The sequence below is a fragment of the Artemia sp. Qi Xiang Cuo genome, chromosome 14 (assembly GCF_049724085.1).
Source record: "Artemia sp. Qi Xiang Cuo chromosome 14, ASM4972408v1, whole genome shotgun sequence".
NCBI lineage: Eukaryota > Metazoa > Arthropoda > Branchiopoda > Anostraca > Artemiidae > Artemia > Artemia sp. Qi Xiang Cuo.
The window spans coordinates 19,253,051-19,276,887 of NC_142807.1; the positions used below are offsets into that span (position 1 = coordinate 19,253,051).

Below are 23,837 nucleotides of genomic sequence, written 5' to 3' on the forward strand. Positions count from 1 at the left end.
GGTCATCTCGAATTTGCTTCTATACACTTGACAGCAAGTAGTTTGATGATATTTATATAGGTATAAACCACACTGTTCAAAATACGTGTCGTTTTCCGGTCATCTCGAATTTGCTTCTATACACTTGACAGCAAGTAGTATAATGATATTTTGATAGGTATAAACGACACTGTTCAAAATACACATTGTTTTTGATAAATCGCAAGCACCCTCTTTAGACCGTATGGGATGGAGGGGGAGTAGCACCAGTTTCATTTGTAAACCGTGATTAGCTCTGATTTATTATACTAATATTACAACAAACAAAAACACGCTGCTCGAAACACAGATCTTTCAGTAAGATCCAAATTACGATATGGCTTTTATAAGGCCTAGGGGCGGCAGCCCTCCTGTTTTTGCTTAATTCTTGTTCATTTAAAGTTATACTGGACTATTTATTTCGGTTTCTGGTCGATTTACGATCCGTTTATTCTTCTATAAAGGTGACTTGTGATTATTAAATGTGATTCTTGTTATTGTGATTATTTTTATTATTATTGATATTGCTAAAATGTAATTTTTGTCTTTTTTCTGTTCTTTTTGGGCTTCATTTATTCGTTGATAGTAATTGTTGTCTGTTTAAAGTTTCAACTATTATCGGAATTTACTTCCGCTCGTCTTAGGTTTTAATATTTGATATACTGTTCTTTGAAAAACCTTTTTTTTTAAAAATTAACGTCTAGAAAATCAAAATTTTTGTGTGAATAGCTCTTAGCTCCGGCTGTTTCTGTATTTTTGAACGGAAATATAGCACATTTTGGGGAAAACACTAACTTCTAATTATTTCATAACCAAATAAAACATAAGAAAGTAATTTGGACCAGTCAAACAAGGGTATTTGATCGGGAATTTATTTCATCAATATAACTTTTCTGGGGGGGGGGACGGAAAAAATTTGTCCTCTCCCTCCCTCCTGCCTCGCTTTTTTTCTCAGTTCAGGTGAAAATACGAACACAATCTTCTTCTTTTTTCATACTTAAAATATTACAATAAGAGAAAGGTTGTCGCCCTCCTCATAATCCATAATGGTTTTTGGTGTCTGTATTATTTTTTAAAAATTTAGTTAAAGTTATTCTTGCTTTGGATTTGATTTTTAAGATTCATTTAGTGTCTAAAATAGATATTAGACAGTTTTGGAAACTAATATCCGCCAAACGTATCTTGTTGGATTTTGACCAATCTAAGGGTAATGAAAGTTCGAATGATTCGAACTTATCTGTGTTTAACGCGTTGGCAAATTTTTTCTATTTAAATTTGAAATAAAATGAATTATGCTTTCAAGGCCCTCAAAGATCGAATGAAAGAAGACTTGAAAAAACCTACAACGTTTAATCTTAAATTTGGAATTCAGAAGCAAGCATTGGCTGGTGTTAAAATAAAAAAACCGACAGACACAGATGATAGCATCAAACAATCTAACAATACGAATGGTGAGATTTTATATAATTTTCTATTTTAGTCAAGGCCGTAAATGCCGTAAATAACACTTCAAATAAGAATAAATCTTTTATTAGACAGGAAAAAAAAAAAAAAAACCGGATATTTTGATCACATGTACGGTGAACATAATCAGCAGATATACTAAAGTAAAGCAAACAAAACTATATATATATATATATATATATATATATATATATATATATATATATATATATATATATATATATATATATATATATATATATATATATATATATATATATAAATATATATATATATATATATATATATATATATATATATATATATATATATATATATATATATATATATATATATATATATATATATATATATATATTTATATACGCTCATTTTTTCCCAAAGTCACCCAATCAAAATTTTGAGATAGCCATTTTGTTCAGCATAGTTGAAAATTTAATGAGTATGTCTTTGAGGATGACTTAATCCCCCACAGTTCCCGGGGGAAGGGCTGTAAGTTATGAACTTTGCCCATTGTTCACATATAGTATTGGTTAATGGGAAGTATAAAGACGTTTCAGGAGGGATTTTTTCCTGATGGGAGGGGGTTACGGGGGAGGACCCTTCCTTGGAGGATGTTTCCTTGGGGGAAGGGACATTTCTGTGAAGGGGGCACCGGATTTCCCAGAATTATTTAAAAAAAGATCAGAAATTAAATATAAAAAAACTAGTTTATTCAACTGAAAGTAAGGAGCAACTTTAAAACTTAGAACGAACAGAAATTATTACGTAAATGAGGGGTTCGCCCCCTAGTCAATACCTTGCCCTTTTCCCTAAAGTTTTTTTTAGTAGTTTCAAAAGAGCTATCTATTCTAATTAACCGGCCTTTGTGATTCAGGGGTTCGTGATTCGAACAAAATTCGGACTTAAGCGTAAGGATCAAGGTATCGAGTAGGGAGCAAACTCCCTAATATACGTAATAAAACATACGAATATAGAAATTCGTTACGTAAGTTAATTCGTAAGTTACGTCTGAACAAAATTTCGAGAAAGCCATTTAGCCAAAAAAAGGAAAATTAATATGCGAATTTCTTTTTAATTATTCATGTACGGTGAGCCAAAATCAAAACTGCATTAATTCAAAAACGTTCAGAAATAAAATAAAAAAAAGTTTCTTTAACTGAAAGTAAGGACGACATTAAAACCTAAAACGAACAGAAATTATTCCGTATATGAATGGGGTTGTTCCCTCCTCAATACCTCGCTCTTTATGCTAAAGTTTGAATCTGTCACACAACTTTATTTTTTAAAACAATAAATCTGTATTCAAAGCTAGGTTCTTGAATGATTTTTTTTTTTAGTTTCAATTGTATCCTTGAAAATTTGCTTTAGACTTCGATACCTAGAAATCCAAGACATTATCGAACAAGATAGAACGGTCCGGAAAATTGAAAATATGTTCCAATAGAGCCAAAGTGAAATCTTCTGGTTTAGAATCTTGCGTTAAGGCCGACGAAATTGAATTCTGATGCTGAAGTAATCTCATTTTTAAATTCTGGTTAGTGTGTCCCACATAAGAAGTTCCGCAAGTATATGGGATCTGACAGACCCTACTTTGTTATTTATCCCTATTTGAACTGTTATTTGTCGTCACGAAAAGGTAGTATGGTATTCAAAAACACCTCAATCCAGGCCATATACAGGATTTGTGTTTGGGGGGGGGCATTACAAAAAAAAAGACTTAAAAAAACACATAAAAAATCTGTCTACATGCATTTTTGTTACGTTTTTACGAGCCGGGCCTAAATTTCAGGGGAGTTCAAACCCCATACTCCCCCTTTATACGGCCTTGTTTGTCATCGAAAAGACTCATAGCCTTATAAATGGTTAAAAAGTGACTCCGAATTAAAGCTCTAGTTATTTTCTAGTGGAACTAGAAAAGCCCGAAGTTCGCGGGAAATATCCCCATACTGGGAAACAAGCTCATGCTTGCTGGGTGAAACTGGCGATCCTAGCCACTAGGTCACAAGATACTGTTTTAGTAATTGAATAGTAGTCATGTCATCATCAAGTTTATGGAGCGGCTTTCAGAAGTAATCCGTGAAAGGGAGAGAACTCAAGTTTCAATCTTACATGGTAAATTTAGGAATTTCTCGGACTTTTAGGAATTTATAGGAATTCGCTTGGTGGAAGAGGAAATCAAAAAGCCATACTTTCCTAAATTTTCTAGTTTTTACGATACTTTGCTAGGATGAAGATGAACTAATAAAGTGAAACCTTGCTCCTATTTGCCTATAGATAAAGTTGTAAACTTCCTATTTGGTTAAAAGTCAGATGCTAAGTTGATATTTTACAGTAATATATTCCTCCTGTATGTATTTATTACGTATCAAACCTTAGAAACTTGCAGTTTATTAGTCTAATAATTCCGCCAGTTTAGTAAACAGTTTCCTCAGTTTTTGCGGTAAAATTGAGATAGCAAGTAGGAAAAGCTGTTACGAAAACAAAACACTCAATAAAAATTCAGAACTCTGAATTTGGATTTTGGATCATTGCAAAAACCAAGGCCGTATTCCAGGGGGGGGGGGGGGGTTAAGGGGGTTTAACCCCCCCCCCCAAGAAATGTTTGTCCGACTCGTAAAAAATGTAACAAAAATGAACATAAACATATTTTTTATGCGTTTTAAGGTTATTTTGTAACCTCCCCCCCCCTCTAAAAAAATCCTTTTGTTTGAATTCAAAATTCAGGATTTTGAAGTCCTTAAGTTTATCGCAACTGATTTTAATAAGTCTGTGCCTCAGGAATATAGACAGTGAAATATCAACTTAGCCTTTGATTGTGAATTGAATAGAGTGATCTTGTCTTAATTAATCGAGCCAAAAAGAAAGAAAAAAAAATGGAAAAAGATCAAGGTGTAACTTTAAGGGTCCAACTAAGGACAAAAAAAAAATCGCAATCGTTGCGTTTATCATACGCAGCGCAATAGCGCTGCCTAAGTAAAGAACGATGTTGGTACAACGTATTATTTATTTATTTATTTTTAGACCAGGGTACTTTGTATCGAAGGAGTTGTCGTAGAAACGTCAAAAAGGGCCCATTCGTTTGGAAATTGAGAGTGCTAGTGCCCTTTTTAACAGTCTAAAGTGATCGGAGGGCCAATGGTCCCCCCCCACCTCATCATTTCCTCAAACACTTCCTATCAAAATTTTGAGATAGCCATTTTGTTTGACGTAATTGAAAGGCCTGGAAATTATGTCTCTGAGGATAACCCCCCCCCCCCCACAGCCCTCAGGGCAAGGGTTGTAAGTTGTGTCCTGGGGGCAGATAAGGTTTTATAGAAAGCGTTGTCGTAGAGACTTCAAAATGGGCTCATTCGATTGGAAATTGAGGGGTCTAGTTCCCTTTTTAGTATTTGAAAGTGATTGGAGGGGAAATGACCCCCCACGCCCATCTTTTCCTCAAACACTACCCATAAAAATTTTGATAGAGCCATTTTGTTCAACGTAGTTGAAAGGTCTGGAAATTATATCTTTGAGGATGACACCCCCCCTATCCAGAGCCCTCAGGGCAAGGGTTGTAAGTTATCCCCTTCGAGCATATAAGGTTTTTATAGAAACCGTTGTCGTAGAAACTTCAAAAAGGGCTCATTCAATTGGGAATTTAGAGGGCTATTGCCCTTTTTAATAGTCGAAAGTTATCGGAGGGCGATTGCCCCTCCCCCTCGTCCATCGTTTCCCCAAACACTTCGAATCAAACTTTTGAGATAGCCGTTTTGTTCAACGTAGTTGAAAGGTCCGTAAATTATGTCTTTGAGGAGGACAATTCCAGCCCTCAGGGCAAAGGTTGTAAGTTATGCTCCGGGGGGATTTACGGTTTTTATGGAAGGGATGGTTGTATAAAGTTTAGTGGAAGATCGTTTGGTTGAAATTCTAGTTCTCTTTTAAGAGTCAAAAGTGATGGAGGGTAGCTAGCCGCCCTCTCCCACTACCCCTCTTCACCATACGGATCTGATTTAAATTGTGAAATTAAGATTTTGCTCAAAATAGTCCAAAGAACATATAACAATGACTCTAGGGTTGAAAAAAACCCCAGTTCCCTGGGAATAGGGTTGCAAGTCATGTCCTGGTGGCATATAAGGTTTTTATGGAATGGGTGGTCGTACAAACTTCAGATGGGGCTCGTTTGATTTGAAATTGGAAGTTACAGTGCCCTTCTTAAGAGTCAAAAGTGATTTGAGGGCAACCAGTCCCCCCACCTCATCATTTCCCAAAGACATCCAATCAAAATTCTGGAGATAGCAATTTTGTTCATTGTAGTTGAAGGGTTCGGAAATTATGTCTTTGGGGAAGACATCCTCGCCCCCACAGCTCTCAGGGCAAGGGTTGTAAGTTAAGCCCTGGGGTATATAAGGGTTGTAAGTTGAGCCCTGGGGCATATAAGGGTTTTATAGAAAGGGTGGCCCTATATACTTCTGAGGGGACTCATTGGAGTGGTAATCAGAATTTTTAGTGCCCTTTTTAAGAGTCAAAGTGATCAGAGGGCAGCTACCTCGTCTGGGGTGGGAGGACGTGATAAAGAAAGATTTAAAGGAAATGGGAACTTCGTGGGCGGGTGTAAAAAGGGAGGCTTTGAATAGATTGGGGCGGAGGAGGAGCGTGCGTAGCTGTGTTGGCCTCAGGTGGCTTGGTGCTGCGGTGAGTTGTTAGTAGTAGTAGTAGTCGTATATACTTTGGAGGGCACCCATTGGAGTGGTAATCAAAAGTTCTAGTGCCCTTTTTAAGAGTCAAAGTGATCAGAGCGCAGCTACCCATAGATACCCAGCTACATCATAAATGAGATGGGTCTCACTTGATTTTAAATTGGAGTGATTTGAGAGACTCCCCCCCCCCCCACGTCCATTATTTCCCAAAACAAACATCCAAACAAAGTTTTGAGACATCAATTTTTTCAGCATTGTTGAAAAGTTTAGTAAATATGCTTTTGGGGATGATAACCCCCCTCCCCCTCTGAGGCCTGAGGGCAAGGCCTGCAACTTATGCAATTTGTTCATTTTTTACATATAGTATATGTTATTGAGAAAAGATTCGCAGGTTTGACTTCTACTTTCCCAAAATACAAAGGGCATTAAGATGAGTCTTTCAGGGAATGTTGAGGGGAGTGTTGAACTAAATCAAAATATGTTATGTATACATGGGTTGTCAAAAAGGTGTAACTCAGAAGTGACTGAGTATAATAATTTGGAATTTTCAGGAAATGATAAGGGAGGTGACCAATTGACCAAAAAGGCAATATTTGCACACTACTACTACTGTAAGTACTGCTGCTTCTACTGCTACCACAAGTACTTTTGCTACTACCACTACTATCACTAAAACTACTACTTCTGTAGCGAGTACTACTAAGGCTGGGGATATTGAAAACATACGTCTGAGGAAACGTGGAGGGGAAAGTTGAACTAAATCAAAATAATCCATGTGTATACAGATTGCTCATGCGAGTGAATCAGCAATATTTTTGAAACGGCTTATCATATCAAGAGAATACTTTAGGGGCACCATGAGTGGGATGTTCAGTTGACCAAAAGACTAAATGTACCTGCTACTACTGCTATTAATACTGCTGCTAATGCTGTTACTACTAATAATAATACACTATTACTGTTGCTGCTGTTCCTACTACTACCATTACTACTATGATACTAGTACAATTAAGGTTACACGTATAAACGTGAAAATTTGACAGCATATTGAGGAGGAATTTGAACTAAATCAAAACACACTATGCGCATGCAGATTATCAAAAGGGTGTATCTCAAGAATTCATTTAGATATTGAGCTGAAACTTTCGGAGAATACTTAAAGGGGTAGATCAATTGACGAAAAGGTAATATATGATTGTCAATACTAACACTGTATACCACTGCTACTTTTCTTTATGCTACTACTGCTACTATACTTCTCCAACTGCTACTTTAAGTGCAACAATTTGTAAGGCTTAGAGTGTTAAGGTGAAAAGGGTGTCAAAAGCACACATCGACAATATTTTTGGAATGGATTAACGTGTCAAGGTGAAACTTCCGGGGCATCATGAAAGCGATGTTCAACTGACCAAAAGGCAATATGAGCATGCTACTACCGCTATTAATACTGCTGCTACTACTAATACAACACTAAAACTGCAACTACTTCCACTACCACTGAAACTACTGTGATAATAGTACCATTAAGGCTAAGCCTATGAAAGTAAGATTTGAGTGAATACTGATGGTAAATTGGAACTAACAAAAGACATTGTTTGCATTTAATTTGTCAAAATTGTGTATCTTAAGAATCGGTTTATGTATTAAGTTGGAACTCTCAGAGAATGCTTCAATAGGAAGATTATTTGATCAAAAGGCAATTTATCCATGCTACTATTGCTGTAGCTACCACTGCTACGTCTGCTAGTTCTACTATTACGAATACAAGTGCTCCAATAGTTAGTTATATCGCAACTACTTGTAAGGTTAAGACCATTAAGAGGAAAATTTCAAGAAGTATATGAATATACAGGTTATCAAAAGAGCAAATCAACAATATCATAGCAATGGCTAGTTGTATTAAGTTGACTAGTTATACAACTGCTGTGACTACTATTATCTCTATACCTAAGGGAATGAAGGTGAAATTTTCAGAGAATATTTCTAAAGATTTATCTTGTACTGATGACAGCCTGTCATTTGTATGCAGGATGTCAAAAGGGCATGTCAGTCATATCATAGGAACATTCTCGTGTGTGAAATTAAAACTTACAACGATTGTTGAGGGGGATGTTGAACTAACCAAAATACAGTATTTGCATCATAATACTACTGCTTTACTCCAACAACTACTACTACTGCTACGGTTATTATTACTGCTACTACTACTACTACTAAAGCTAAAACTACTACTATTGAGAGATTGTCTTTAATTGTGATTGGTACATGCCCTATTTGTTAGCACAGGCCATTTGGATTTTTAATAGATAGTGGTTAGAGATCTTGTTCTACCCCTGGGGGCTTGTAGTATAATTGATTTAGAAAATCAGAAGGTAAATTTTTAGAATTATTTTAATGAATGTATTAATAGAAATTTGGACTTTGTGGTTCCAGCTTCTGACCCCCCTGAGGTTTCCAAATTTGTTTTTAGTTATTATTTTCAAGGATGTCGGGTTTCGGCATGGTGGATCGGGATGTTCAGGATTTTTCATTTGAATTTCCTGGGCCTTAATACAACATTTGATTTTTAGTGAATTTAGTTAAAATTAATCTTTTCCATGTGCTTGCTTTGACGGAGACCTGGTTGAGGGACCAAAATTCTGCTCTTTTAGATATACCTGGATATACTTTATTTACTCAGAACCGGGAGTTACGTCAACACGGGGGTCTTGCAGCTTATGTTTGTGAAGATCTCCATGCAAGAGTCCAAGACAATCTAAGTAAATAAAAGGAAATGTTGTGTGAAACACTAGTATTACAAGGTAAATTGAATAATGTTGATACACATTTAGTAACTGTATACAGGCCTCCTTCTGGTTCTATTCAAGATTTTCTTGAGAATTTTCCCGAACAGCTGGCATAAGTAAAATTAGTAATAAGCCCTGTATTGTCTTAGGTGACTTCACAATCAACATGTTGGACATGGAGTCCTTAGTGATATCTCAGTTATTACATTTGTATATGTTTTATGGCCTTTTTCGAACAATTAAAATCCCAACTAGAGTTTCTAGGACGTTTGCAAAGCTTTTGGATAATATTTTTTCCAATGCACCTTTTAGATCGCCAGCAGTTCTTGTAAATCTGGAATCTGACTACTTTGGTGTTTTTGCAGGATTTGAGATATCTATCCCTAAGCGAGAAACTCCTGAACAGAGTAAAAGAGTTGTAGTTTTTGATCGTAGTGCCCTATTGAAACTAAAAATAATATGGATCATATTGATTGAATATCTCTGTTTGGAAATGAGAGTGATGTAAATACTAAATTTTCACTCTTTTATAGTAAATTTTTAGAAATGGTGAAGGAAGTGGGAGCAGTGAACAATGCCAATAGTCAAAAAGCATTATGGGAGGAAGCCACGGATAACACATGAAATTCTTCCAAAAATAAATGTAAGAGATAGACTGTTTAAGTTACAAGCTTTAAAACCTGCGGATGAGAATAAAGAGCGATACCGTGCTTTTCGTAATGGTTTGAATAATCTCCTCCGTGATGCTAAAAAAATATTTTAGTATGAAGTTTAAGGATGTTGAAGGTAATCTGTTGAAAACTTGGCAAATAATCCGTAATGTTATAGGTCAGCAGTCTAATATTTTACCAACTGAAGTGACTGTTAATGAGGTTATAATTGCAGATGGTACTGGGATATGTAATGAGTTTCTAAATAATTTTTCTTCAATAGGCCTACAAATAGCCGAGATGATTCCCTCGTCTCCAGAAGACCCACCCTTTGGATCTACTCTGCCATCTCTTGCAAATGTATCACTACATCTAAAGATGATTACATTAGATGATTTAAGGGATATTATCTATAGTATGAAAAATAGTTCGTCCAGTAGTGACCTGGTGAGCCTAAAAATTTTAAAATGTATTTTTCCTTGTATATCTGGTGTTTTGACATCACTGATTAATGATTGCTTCTGTCAAGGAAGGTTTCCAGATCATAGGCTGCTCTCTAGCGCTGCCTAAGTAAAGAACGATGTGGGCACAATGTGTTTTTTTTTTTCTCCACCCGGGCACTTCGTATCGAAGGAGTTGTCGTAGAAACTTCGAAAAGGGCTCATTCGATTGGAAATAGGAAAAGCGGTTGCCCTTTTAGACAGCGAAAAAGTGTTTAAGGGCAACTGGCCGGGCCCCCCCCCACGCCCTTCAGTTCCCCAAACTTACCCAACAGAAATTTTGACATTCCCTTTATATTCGATGTAGTTGATCTTAAGACAGATATAAAGTTTGAAATGAGGTCACTTCCCAACTGGACTTGGGGCACGGACGTTAAGCTATGCTCTGGGGGTATTCAGGGTTATATAAGAGAATGTTGTCGTGGAAATTTCAATAAAGATAAATTTGAATGAAAATTCAAAGAACCTGTGTCATTTTTAATAGTCAAAAGTGATCGGAGGGCAACTAGCCCCCCCACACAACCAACAATCCCTCAAACACGAGCAATCAAAATTGTTAAATAACCATTTTGTTCACCCTAGCTGTTTTCCCGGTATAAAATATGTTTTTGAGAAGGACACTCCCTCACAACCCTCAGGGCAAGATTTTTAAGTTATGGCCTGGGGGCATATAAGGTTTTTATAGAAGGCTTAGTTGTAGAAACTTCAAAACAGGCTCATTCGATTGGAAATTCAAAGGGCTAGTACTTTTTTTAATAGCTGAAAGTGGTTGGAGGGAAACTAGCCCCCCCCACGCCCATCATTCCCCCGAACACATCCAATCAAAATTTTGAGATAGCCATTTTGTTCAACGTAGTTTTAGTATAAAGTCTTTATAGAACGCGTTATCGTAGAAACTTCAAAAAGGGCTCATTTGATTAGAAATTGAAATGGCTTGTGCCCTTTTTAATAGTCAAAAAAGTAATTGGAAGGCAACTAACACCCCTTCCACGCCCACCATTTCCCTAAACACATCCAATCAAAATTTTGAGATAGCCATTTTGTTCCACGCAGTTAAAGTTTAGGAAATTATACCTTTGAGCAGGATAATCCCCCCACAGTCTTCTGGGCAAGGGTTATAAGTTATGCCCTGGGGGTATATAACTTTTTATTGAAATCTTTGTTGTAGAAACTTGAAAAAGGGCTCATTCGATTGGAAATTCAAAGGTCTAGTGCCCTTATTAATAGTCGAAAGTGATTTTAGGGCAACTACTTGTACTTTGTACTAGTGGCGGGAATCAGGCGTTTCCACCTCGCCCGGCATCGATGATCTTGGAGACCTTCTTGGACCATGTTGAGCGATCTTCTGCCAGCTGCTCTGCAAAAGCGAGCCACTAAGTTGACCATCTGTGTCCGAATTGTTTTAATCCTCCAATAGATTCAAGGTCTGATGTTGCCAGGGTCCGCCAGTTCTCACTGTCTATACACCTTGGTGTATCCTCCAGGACCTAACAGGCTCGACAAAAAGTATTTGATAAAGCAAGTATTCTGGTCGCTTCCGCAATACATGGCCCAGCCATTTCAATCGGTGTTCTTTCCTAGTGAGCGCAACATCTCTCTGAATATTGCACATTTGACGTAGATCCGCGCTGGAGATACGGTCACGCAGCTGTATTCTGAGAATTCTTCGCAGACAGGTATGCTCAAACACCTTCAGTGTATTCTCATGCTGTAGTTTTACCGACCATGTTTCGCATCCGTAAAGGAGAACGGTGTGGACTAGTGCCATGTAGATTCAAACTTTTATTCGGACACTGATTTTGTGGCGATTCCACAAGATTTTCCGAAGGGAGGCAAAGATTGTCAGCGCTTTCTGTATTCTGTGTTGGATATCAGCGTCGGAAGATCCGTCAATACATATTTGGGAGCCTAAGTATGTAAAACAGTTGACTTTTTCCAGCTGAACTTGATTGACAGTTAGTGTGAATGGTCCTGTGTCGTGGTTAATAGCCATGAATTTCGTTTTCTCTGTGCTGACTTTCAAGCCGATCAGGTCTGCCCAGGCCACCACGTTGTCAAACATGTTTTGAGCTTCTACGGGGTCTGACAGGAGGCCAACATCATCCGCATAATCGAGGTCAGTCAGTGAAAGATGTTGTCCGATCTGAACTCCTGGATAGGACGACAGTGCATTTTCAAATTCAAATTTCAAATTCATTTAATTAAAAAACAAGACATAGCTCTCGTGGGCAAAGCCCAAATATGATGTCTCTTAGTCATAATTAACAAAATAAAGTTGTCTGATAAAACTTCGTCAGGATAAATAAACTAGAGGATAAAAACACTTGAGATTGAGAATAAAATTATCTGGTAAAACTTCGTCAGGATAAAAATAAACTAAACAATAAAAACACTAGAGATCATTGTAATATTTGACAAAGCTTGGCAGAAAGCTTTTACTGTAGCGAATGGTATTACAGTGGACTGAGGTTATTTTCGGAACTGTCTCGGCTACTTCCCTGGGGGGACGAGATCTTATAGGGACAAAAGGTGGGGGAAGGAATGATCGGTAGATGGGATGTTGAAGGAGGGTGGAGCCAAATCTTTGGCATAATTTTCCTCGGCGGGAAGAAAGGGATTCAAGTTTAAATTCATTGAGGTAAAAGGAGTAAGGTAGAGGGGATCCGCCATAAATGATTTGCAGTGATCTCTTCTGAACTCGTTCTATTTTATCAATTTCATCCTGGGTAAGGGCAAAGTGCCAAACCAGACAAGCATACTCCACTAAGGGGCGGATGAAAGAGTGAAATATTAGTTTCAGCTTGTCCTTAGTAAATCAAAATTTTTTCAGGGTTCTTAGAATGTGGAATATGCTGTTAGCTTTTTTTACAATTGTCTTTGCATTCTCCCGCCATGAGAGATCAGAAGAAATCACCACACCAAGTAAAGTTATTTTATAGCTTATTAGCTCGGAAGCGATAGGAGGTTCGAAAGACGGTTGAGTATTCTGAAGAAAAGAAAATGTCGTGACCGAGCATTTGTCTTTATTCACGACCATGTTTAGTTCAGCCGCCTCTAAGGTAACTTGGTCAATGAAACCAGCAGCATTGCTCTTCGAATCCTTAGATACGATTTCCGTTAAGGACAAGTCGTCAACGTATTTCCATCTGTCCCCCAGCTCAGCAGCAATTTCATTTATCATGAGGAGGAAGCCCAAGCACCCAATCGACGCACCCAATCGACGCAATAATTGAACAGAGTCGGAGAGAGGACACACCCTTGTTTTACTCCGAACTCAACCAGGAATTCTTCAGTTTCTTCACCATAGACTTGAACTCGGCTCACTGACGCGTCATAGTATGCCTTCATCAGTTCAACAAACTTCAGCGGCAATCCGTCATTCTCTAGGATCTTCCAAAGTTTCTGGCGAGTGACAGAGTCGAAGGCGGCAATGAAGTCCAGGAACATCAAGATCAGGGGGTAGATTGTACCTTTCAAACTGCTGGATAATGAGGCGAAAAAAAATGAAGATATTATCAGTACAGCCTCTACCTGGCCGAAAGCCGGCTTGATTTCCTCGGGTTCTTTCTTCCCTTGCCCCTTTGAAGCGGTTCAAGAGTATGATCCCGAATATTTTGACCACAATGTCGATAAGACTTATTCTGCGGTAACTTTTGCATTCGGTTTTATCTCCTTTCTTATAAAAAGGGAGAATGACTGATGTCTTCCAATCTTTTGGGAAAGAATTGGTCCTCAACACTTCTTCGAGAATGCCATGGAGCTGTTCAGCAGTGACCTCAGGACATTGTTTGTACACTTCTGGGGGAAGGCCGTCTTCACCTGGGGCTTTGTGGTTCTTCAGGGTCTTGATCGCTTTTAGTATTTCGGCTCTGGTCGGTGTATCCAGCTCGACGTCGTAGGATTCTTTAGAAACGGCAGGTGGGAAAGCATCAGGAGCGGATGATGGGGATGGGTTTAGGAGGATCTGAAAGTGATCCTTCCATCTTCCTAAGCGCTCCTTCTGACAACCGATGATTTTTCCTGATCTGTCTTTGACTATTTCTGAGACAGCAGCTTTCTTACCAACGGACTCTTTCAGGATCTGGTAAAGCTTGCGGGTATCATGTGAGCGTGCTGCTTTCTGTAACGACACGGTAGCATCTTCCCACATTTGGCGGCGGTCCAGACGAACAGAGCGTTTTACCTGTCTGCGCAGCTCTTTTGTTTCTTCTTTAGGGCCGCTCATCTTTTGTTTTCGCTCACCGACTATTGACAAGGTCCTAGCGGTAATCCAGTGCTGTCGTTTGATTTTTGCTCGGCCTAAGATCTCATCAGCAGTCTCTGTCATCACTGTTTTAAATGTCTCCCATCTCTTCTCGGGGGTTGGGTTTTAATCAGAACTGAGGGCGTCAAATCGGTTAGTCAGTTCCAAATTGAGGGCCTGTCGAACTTCTTTGTCTTGGAGCTTACCAATGTCGAATCCGGCCTTGGGCTTGTTTTTTCTCCGAGTTGCAAGAAGTAGCAAAATTTTTGCAGCAACAAGCCTGTGGTCAGACCCAGACTGCGAGCCTGTGTCCGCGCCGTTGTAAGAGCGAGAGTCCTGTACGGAGCTTCTCCAGTGCTGGCGTACGAGAATGAAGTCTATTTGAGCCTTAGTGACACCGTCATTTGAATGCCAAGTTAAAAGGTGGCTAGGTTTGTGCTGAAAGATGGTATTGGTGACAACAAGGTGGTTCATCAAGGCGTAGTTTAACAACCTTTGCCCATTCTCGCATCTGTGACCTTGTCCAAATTTTCTCAGGACTTGTCTTGTGGTTTGGTCAGACGGACCAACTCTTGCGTTGAAGTCTCCAGCAACAAACAAGTAATCACGTGCGGCATCAGAAGAAGACAGCTGCTGCAGCTCGCTGTAGAAATGACCCTTGGTCATATCAGCAGTGTCACGGGTGGGGGCATAGGTAGAAATTATCGACACATTTGCGGGGTTTCCTTTTAGTCTGATTCTGGCAAGTCTACAGGAGACCGGTTCCCATTCTAGGAGAGCATTTCTGGTTCTTTGGTTCATGATGAAACCAAATCCGTGGAGTCCCGAATTATCCTCTACTCCGGAGTAGAAAAAATGGAATTGATGTAGCGTTTCAGGAGCTGTAATAACTATGGAGCCAGAAGCTGAAATTCTGGTCTCGGATATGCAAAGTATATCTATGTTGTACTTCTCCATCTCATGGACAAGAAAAACTTGCGTGGCTTCTTGTTTGACGGATCTTACATTCCAGCATCCCACATTTATTCTAGATTTTGCCTGTTTAATGACTGTAGTGGGTTTTCATAGATTTATGGCATGAAAAGGATTTTCCGACTTCGCCACCGTATTTGATGTCGCGTCGCCTGCTGGGAACGCCGTAGTATGGCTGGCTTGTTTACTCCTCGAGACCTGCACCAATAAGGGGGCCGCGTCACTTGCCAGGGACGCTGTGGCCGTTAAAACTTTTCTTAGGTCTCAGATTCAACAATGTTTCTTCGGAATAGAGGTGACCGCAAGGTCCCCAGTCTTGCGGTTCACCCGGAGCGCGTTGGCCACCAAATCGCTCGGCGTGGAGCTCAGTGGTGTTTACACCCTTCCACCGCTCTGAGGTGCGCTGACGGATTTCCTCTGCTGCCCAGGGACGGAAGATCGAGCCTCATTACCTGTAACTACCATCACTGCCATGGAGGTATACAAGCTTAGCTTGACCTTTGATTCCCACCTGGAATCAGCATGGGCTTCATTTGAGGGCAACTAGCCCCCCTCTCTCGCCCACCTTTTCCCCAAACACATCCAATCAAAATTTTTAGATAGCCATTTAATACAGTGTTTTGGATTTCCAGATAGGAATTATGTTTTTGAGGAGAAGACTCCCCCACAGTCCTCAGGGCTAGGGTTGTAAGTTATGCCCTGGGGGTATATAAGGCTTTTACTGAACGCGTCGTCTTAGAAACTTAAAAAATGACTCATTCGATTGGAAATTGAAATTGCTAGTGCCCTTTTTAATAGTCGAAAGTGATTGGAAGGCAACAAACACCCCTTCCACGCCCACCATTTCCCCAAACATATCCGATCAAAATTTCTTGATAGCCATTTTGTTCTACGAAGTTTAAAGTTCCGGAAATTATACCTTTGAGCAGGACACTCTCCCCATAGTCTTCAGGGCAAAGGTTATAAGTTTTGCCCAGGGGGCATATAAGGTTTTTTATTGAAATGGGCCAATAACCTCCCTCTCCTGCCCATGACTTCTCCAAACACATCCAATCAAAATTTTGAGATATCCATTTTGTTCAACGTAGTAAAAAGTTCTGGAAATTAGGCCTTTTAGGATGAAAACTCCATCAGAGCTTTCAGTGCAAGGGTTGTAGTTTGTGCCCTGGGGGCATATAAAGTTTATAGAAAGTTGTTGTAGAAATTCCAAAGGGGCTCATTTGATTGGAAAGTGAAATTACTCTTTTTAATAGTCGAAAGTGAGTGGAAAGTAATTAGCCCCCCTCTCACTTCCACCATTTCACCGAAAGCATTCAATCAAATCTTAGAGACTGACATTTTTTTCAACATAGTTGATAGTTCTGGAAATTATGTATTATAAGTGAAAAATTCTGGAGAGTCCCCAGGGTACCGGTTATAAGTTGGGTATGCCCAGGGGCATATAACGTTTTTAATGATATAGTTTTCGTGAAAACTTCAATAGGGGCTCATTCAATTTGAAATTGAGAGAGGTATTGACCTGGTGAGCCTAAAATTCTAAAATGTATTTTCCCTTGTCTATCTGGTGTTTTGACATCACTGATTAATGATTTCTTCCGTCAAGGAAGGTTTCCAGATTGTTTAAAAAAAGCAAGAGTGACACCGGTTTATAAAGGTGGTGATAGAAATGATTCGGGTAATTATCGCCCAATATCAGTCTTGCCAGTTATTTCTTGTCTTATTGAAAAATGTTTTAGTAATCGGTTGACCCATTTTTTAGAGAAGTTTTTTAATTTGTTGAATAATAATCAGTTCGGTTTCAAAAAAAGATAAGAAGACAGGATGCATTGATATTTTTGACTAGTATAATTAACATAGCTTTAGATGAAGAATTTAAGGTTGGTGCAGTGTTTCTAGACCTACAGAAAGCTTTTGATACAGTTGACCGTGGCCTACTCCTGGAAAAATGCGAGGTCTATGGGATCCGAGGTAAAGCTCTTGACCTTAAACGAAGTTTCCTTAGTAACCGGTACCAGTTTGTAGAGACGACTTGTATACAATCAGTACCCCGCCCAGTAGCTAGTGGTGTCCCGCAGGGGTCAGTTCTTGGTCCGATTCTTTTTTTATTCTATATTAATGATATGCCTAAATGTATCCCAAGTTGTTGTTTTAATGTTAGTGATATGGCTAAAAATCCCAGGAATGAGACAGTATCATTATTTGCTGATGACACAGTTGCTGTTAGTACCGCGAAGACAGAAGAATTACTTCAGACATCGATGAACGGTACTGTTGAAAGGTTAAATTCCTGGTTGGGGGTAAATATGTTAAAGATTAATCTGGGTAAGACTAATTTTGTTATTTTTTCCTGTTCACCAGATTTGTATCCATGGATTCGGGATATTGTAACACAGTATGGATCTTTAAAGCAGTTGTGTTCTTATAAGTACCTGGGGGTTTATATTGATGATGTTTAATCATTCAAGCGCCATGTACAGTAGGTTTGTAAAATTGTGTTTCGCAACCTGGGTATAATTAGAAAACTTAATCATTTTTTCCTCCTTTTGTTATGCGCCTTCTTTATTTTTTCATTATCCATCCGTATATATTGTATTGTATTGGTGTTTGGCTTAGAACATTTTCTTCTATTGTTCGGCCAGTACGAGTTCTGCAAAACAACGCTGTTCGGCTGTTAGATGGCCTACAACCCTGAGATTCGGTACGAAACGCGCATGAGCGTGTAAAGATACTGCCAGCCTCGGGATAACAGGAGCTGTATACAATTCTATTCATTTTTTGGATTCAAAAGGGTATAAACCTTACATGTTTTTATATCTTAGCAAACCTGAAATCTTCCTTCCATGACTATTATACTAGGTCATTTGTAGAGATTAATATTCCGCTGGTTGTTTCGGCCCGATCGATGTTTTCTTTGCTTCACAGGGAGATCAGAAGTTGGAACCATCTTGATCAAAATATAAAAAAATATAGGTGATATTTCTTCTTTTAAGATAGTAATTAAAGGGATGCTTTTTAGTAAGTATGAATTTTTTTTTTTATTAATAAAGATATTGATAAATATTTATGGCTGCTGGGGGTGATGAGTATGAATATGATAGTAAATTTAATGAAAATGTTAAGGTGTAACGTTTGTGGTGCTGTTTGGGGACTGTGATATAGATAGGTTATTTTTTTGTTTTTTTTATTGTTTTGTGATGTAACTGTATTTTTGCCATCCCCTTGGTCAAGTTTTTACTTCTTGGGGTGGCCGTTAAACTCATGTTAAATTGTTTGTTTGTTTAGAATAAATCTCTCTCTCTCTCTCTCTCTCTCTCTCTCCCTCTCTCTCTCTCTCTCTCTCTCTCTCTCTCTCTCTCTCTCTCTCTCTCTCTATTAACTCTACTCCTCCTACTGCTACTACTATAACTGCTGGTGCTACTACTACTACTACTAATAAACCTAAGGCTATGAAGGCCAAAAATTTGGGCAATATTGTAACTGTACTGAATTAATTTGAAACACACTATGCCCATATAGGTTGTCAAGAGGACGTATCAGCAAGGCTTCAGGACCGGTTAATGGTATTAAATTAAAAACTTCATCGTGTGTTGAAGGGGATGTTGAAAAAAAAAGTGCTATGTTCACACTGCTTCTACTGATGCTAAAACTATTGCTACTACACGAGCTAAGGGTATTAAGGTGAATATTTAGGTGTATGCTGGACTAGTGTGTAACTAAAACTAAAGTAGACTTTTGAAAAAAAGGGGCAGATTCAGCAGTTTTGTCGATAAAAGCTTAAAACCTTTATAGTAGATTTTTCTGATGTACCGAATTAGATTCTTATCAAGTTCATTTGCCCCTTGGGAATGTTTTTCACCTTTTTTGAAAATCAGAACCATATATTCGGTATAATTTTAAAATTAGATTCTTTTGATGTACATGTTGTTACCAAAACTCGTTTTTTTGGAGTGTCGTTCATTATTGTTATGTTGTTGTTATGTTGTTATGATGTTGTTGTTATGTTGTTATCAAAACTCATTTTTTTGGAGTGTCGGTCAGTATTGTTATGTTGTTGTTATGTTGTTATGATGTTGTTATGTTGTTATCAAAACTCATTTTTTTGGAGTGCCGGTCAGTATTAGTCCAGGTTGTTCATTTATTTCAGTTCGTTACCAAAAACTGTTTTATAGCAGAATCATGTTCCATGTAAATTAAATCATGGTCTTTTTCCTCATGATGCTACTGTCTATGATTCAATTGACGTAAGGATTAAATTATCTTGATCCTTCACCTTGCTGCTAATTTTCCCTACTTGTCTCTTCAGTTGATTGTTCCCTAGTTGATTGCTAGACAAGACGCAACTCGTTCTGCCAAATGAATTTAGGAATCAACTGAACCTATCCAGAAACTTTATTATTTTTACCCAGCCATCTTCGAATGAATTATCATGTTCATGTTTGATTTACGGGTATTACCACGAGGGATAGAATTTGAAAGTAACGTTTTTGCTGACGGATTTATTTTTTTGTAGGTAAAGCTGAAAATCAGAGTTCAGAAAAAGGCAGTGTTTCCAATAAGAATCAGGTACCAGTAGCAATAGTTCTTTTGCCTGGCATTGGGTATTATGCGAACTCGAGTGACAGTGAACTTGATAGTTCTGGCAGCGAGATAGATTCCCCACCTCCTAGGAAACGGCTAAATCTATTGGGACAGCCTATTGAAAGTGAAAAATAGTACATTTTCATGGGTTTATTGTTTCTTCTTTTTGTAATGGCTTTGAAAGTAATTTAAAAATTTACGAATTTGTATGTTTTTATCTTTGATTTGATTGTTATCTATTTTCCTTCGCTACATCAAGTGTAGTTAAATCTGTGTAAATCAGCTTGTATTCTTATTATCAGTGACAGAAACAGGGTTGGGGTGTGTGGAGTTCTTAGTAGACTTAGTGGACCATACTAGCTCGTAATTATGATTTAGATTTAATTATGCTGAAAAGAGCCAAGTCGGCAACTTTATTTTTTTTTTTTATATAAGTTTTATTAACTTTAGCTCTGTGTCTTCATTTTGAAACTTTCTCAAAATGAGTGGTTTAATCCAGCAAATTTTGCGATTCAATAGTAAATAATTAGTCATAGAAAAGCAGTTTGAATCCAAGAAGTGCACCAATGCAATGGCGGCAATTGGGGAGCCTTTACCCCTCCCCCCATTCTTAGACCTTAAATGGATATATATAGGGTATATTTCATTGAAAAAAAAACGACAGCTTTGCCCCCGCCCCCTTAAAAATTGGAAAATACGTTTTGTCCCACCGTTCCAAGTTTTCATGAATTGATTTGGGTCAATAGGAGATTCAGGAAATAGCCTTTTCGTGGTTGCAGCGTTACCTGCAACCCAGTAACCTTTGGTTTCCACTGGTGTGATTTTTTTTTAACGAAAAACGGCTCACGGATAGTGGATGCGGGAAACTCGCAAAAATGTTGACACAGAAACGGTTCACTACTGCTGTTGAAGCGCGAAGATCCAAGTTTATATTTAAAAAGCATATACATAAGAATAGGCTAAATCAAATTCTAGAAGCCAAGACAAATATTCAATGGGCTAACCTATAATAGCTTTGGCTAGCTATGCCTAATGAAAAATATAAGTCTTATCTATCGTATGTTTAGTTTCTCAGTTGCCTGCATTTATGGTTCTACATTGCTTTTAATTTAAAATAACGGATACGATTTTTAATGGCTTATTAGAAATATTTCTACGGAGCCGTTGAACCGTTGTGACGCAGAAATTTGCAGCAAAAAAAGGAGGAAATTTGACGGATTTCGAAAAAACGGCCGTTTTTGCGTGAAATCGTATCAGTGGGAACCCAGGGTAAGAGACGAAGACGTTACTATCAAGACTAGTCCAGATAATATTTATCATCTCGAATCAGCCACAAAGAGCAATTTTTTCTCTTCGGCCAGTTTTGCTTAAACGCCTTTTTTAATTTTTGGTTAATTTGGGCCGTGATTTGTTCTTTACTAGGTGGCAAATACCGCTGCTATCATGATCCAAGGAAAAAAAATTCGAAGACTTTTCTTGCGTGTGATACATGATGTTTGTGTTAAGATGGCAAACTGATCTTGTCTTATAATGAGAACGAGTGCAATGTTATCTTGCTGTTTATTAAATTATCTCAAATTTGGTTTTTAAAAATATCTCCAATGTCTCGGTTTAAAGCAAGAAGTTTATGTAAGTATTTTCTCATTTTAATTGCAATTTAAAGGAGTCGAGGACATTAAAATTTTCCTCCCCTACACCTCGCTCTTTACGCTAAAGTTTTTAGTGCTTATAAAAAAGCTTCTAATTGTTCTAATTAAACGAACCTTGCGTTTCAGAAGTTGTTCTTAAAGAATTGTGACACAATTCCAACTTTAGCGTAAAGAGCGGCCTGTTGAGAAGGAGCAACCCCCCTCAAATATGTAATAATTTCTGTTCGTTATAAGTTTCAATGCTGCTCCTTACTTTCAGTTGAAAAAATCCATTTTTTTTTATATTTAATTTCTGATCGTTTTTCTAAATAACTCCAGGAAATCTGGCTCCACCTCCACGGAAAAATCTCTCATCCCCACGGATATATTCTTTAGAGAATTAAATTCTGGTGAAAATTTACCCCGGGTAATTGCCCTTAACATCTGTATGCGTATTAATGAGTTGATAAAGAGTAAGCAAGGCACAAGAGGAATTTCGTATAGAAATTCTGACGAATTCCTCCAGCGTAAAATTTCCCCTGAAGAGTTCACCTGGATGAAACTTCCCTCCCCATGGAAAATTTTACCTTTGGAAAACCTCCCCAGTAGAAAATTTGCCGTGAATAAGGGGCAAAAAATATGGCTTTGAAACCTTTCCCAGGGGCAGTGAGGGGTCATCAAGCAGTTCGTGGTAACGCACTGTATGTAAGGAGCGACCCGGCTCAATAGTAACTGAAACTCTAAAAAATGGAATTTTGATACCAATAGATACATCAGAAGAACCAGATTTTAATGGTGATTTCAAATATACGAGTATCGCCAAGTTTAGTTTTACCCATCAAAAGTTACGAGCCTAAAAAAATTGCCTTATTTTCGATAAAAGGGAGAAACACCTTCAAAAGTCATGTAATTCTAATGAAAACCACACCATCAGATTCAGCGTATTAAAGAGCCCTACTTTAGATGTTCCAAGTTCCTATATGCAACAATGTGGAGTTATGTATTTTTTGCCAGAAGAAAGATTACGGTCCTAGAATATCGCGATAGGTCTCTTTCGATCGGAAATTAAAAATTCTAGTACCCTTTATAAATGAACAAAACAATTGGAGGGCAACTAGGCCCCCTCCCGCGCTCATTTTCCCCTCAAAGTCACCCAATCAAAATTTTGAGATAGCCATTTTGTTCAGCATAGTCTAAAAATCTAATAACTATGTCTTTGAGGATAATAATCCCCCACAGCCCCCGGGGGAAGGGCTGCAAGTTATGAACTTTGCCCATAGTTTACATATAGTGTTGGTTATTAAGAAATATACAGATGTTTTCAGGGGGGATTTTTTCTGGAGAGGGGGGGGGGTTGAGGGGAGGAGATTACATGGGAGGATATTTCCATGGAGGAATTTTTCATGGGGGAAGGGAATTTTCCTTGAAGGGTGCGCTGGATTTCCCAGCAATATTAAAAAAACGATCAGGAATTAAATAAAAAAAGCAAACAAGGTTTTTCAATTGAAAGTAAGGAGCAACATTAAAACTTAAAACGAACAGAAATTATTACGTATATAAGGTGGTTCGCCCCCTCGTCAATACTTCGCTCTTTACGCTAGAGTTTTTAGTACTTTCAAAAGAACTATTTATTCTAATTAAAAGGTCTTTGTGGTTCAGGTGTCATTCTTGAAGAATTGGAACAAAATTCAAACTTTAGCGCAAAGAGCGAGGTATTGACGAGGGGGAACCCCATCATATATGGAATAATTTCTGTTCGTTTTAAGTTTTAATGTTGCTACTTACTTTCAGTTGGAAAAATAGTTTTTTATTTAATAATATCTCCAAATGCATAGTTATTCGGCGTTTCAACTATGCTGAACAAAATGACAATCTCAAACTTTTGATTGAACAATTTTGAGAAAAAAGGGGCGTGGGAAGGGATCTAGTTGCCCTCAAATTTTTTGGTCACTTAAAAAGGGCACTAGAAATTTTAATTTCAGTTCGAACGAGCCCTTTCCCTATATTACAGGACCATTGGGTCGATAAGATCATCCCTGGAAAACAAAAACACGCATCCGTGACCTTTCTTCTGACAAAAAATACAAAATCCCACGTTTTTGGAGATAAGAGCTTGAAACCACTACAATAAGGTTCTCTGATACGTTGATTCTGATGGTACCATTTTCATTAAGATTGTATGAATTTTAGGGGGGAGGGGCTCCCTGTTTTTTTTTGACGATCCAGCAAATTTTCTCAGGACTTTGATGGGTAAGAACTTAATGAAACTTTTATGTTTGAAATAAGCAACATAAGCCAATTCTTTTGATATATCTATTG

At 38.1% G+C, this 23,837-nt stretch overlaps 1 protein-coding gene across 1 annotated transcript in view; it reads left to right on the forward strand.

Annotated features, from left to right (window-relative positions):
* Positions 1-20,239, forward strand: part of LOC148944238 (PSME3-interacting protein) — a 51,468-nt gene extending 31,229 nt beyond the window's left edge. The window contains exons 5-6 of the mRNA XM_089100234.1: positions 1,322-1,469; positions 19,823-20,239. Coding sequence (XP_088956360.1) covers positions 1,322-1,469; positions 19,823-20,025 — 351 coding nt within the window. The 3' untranslated portion in view covers positions 20,026-20,239. The remainder of the gene's footprint in view (positions 1-1,321; positions 1,470-19,822) is intronic.
* The last annotated feature ends 3,598 nt before the right edge of the window (positions 20,240-23,837 follow it).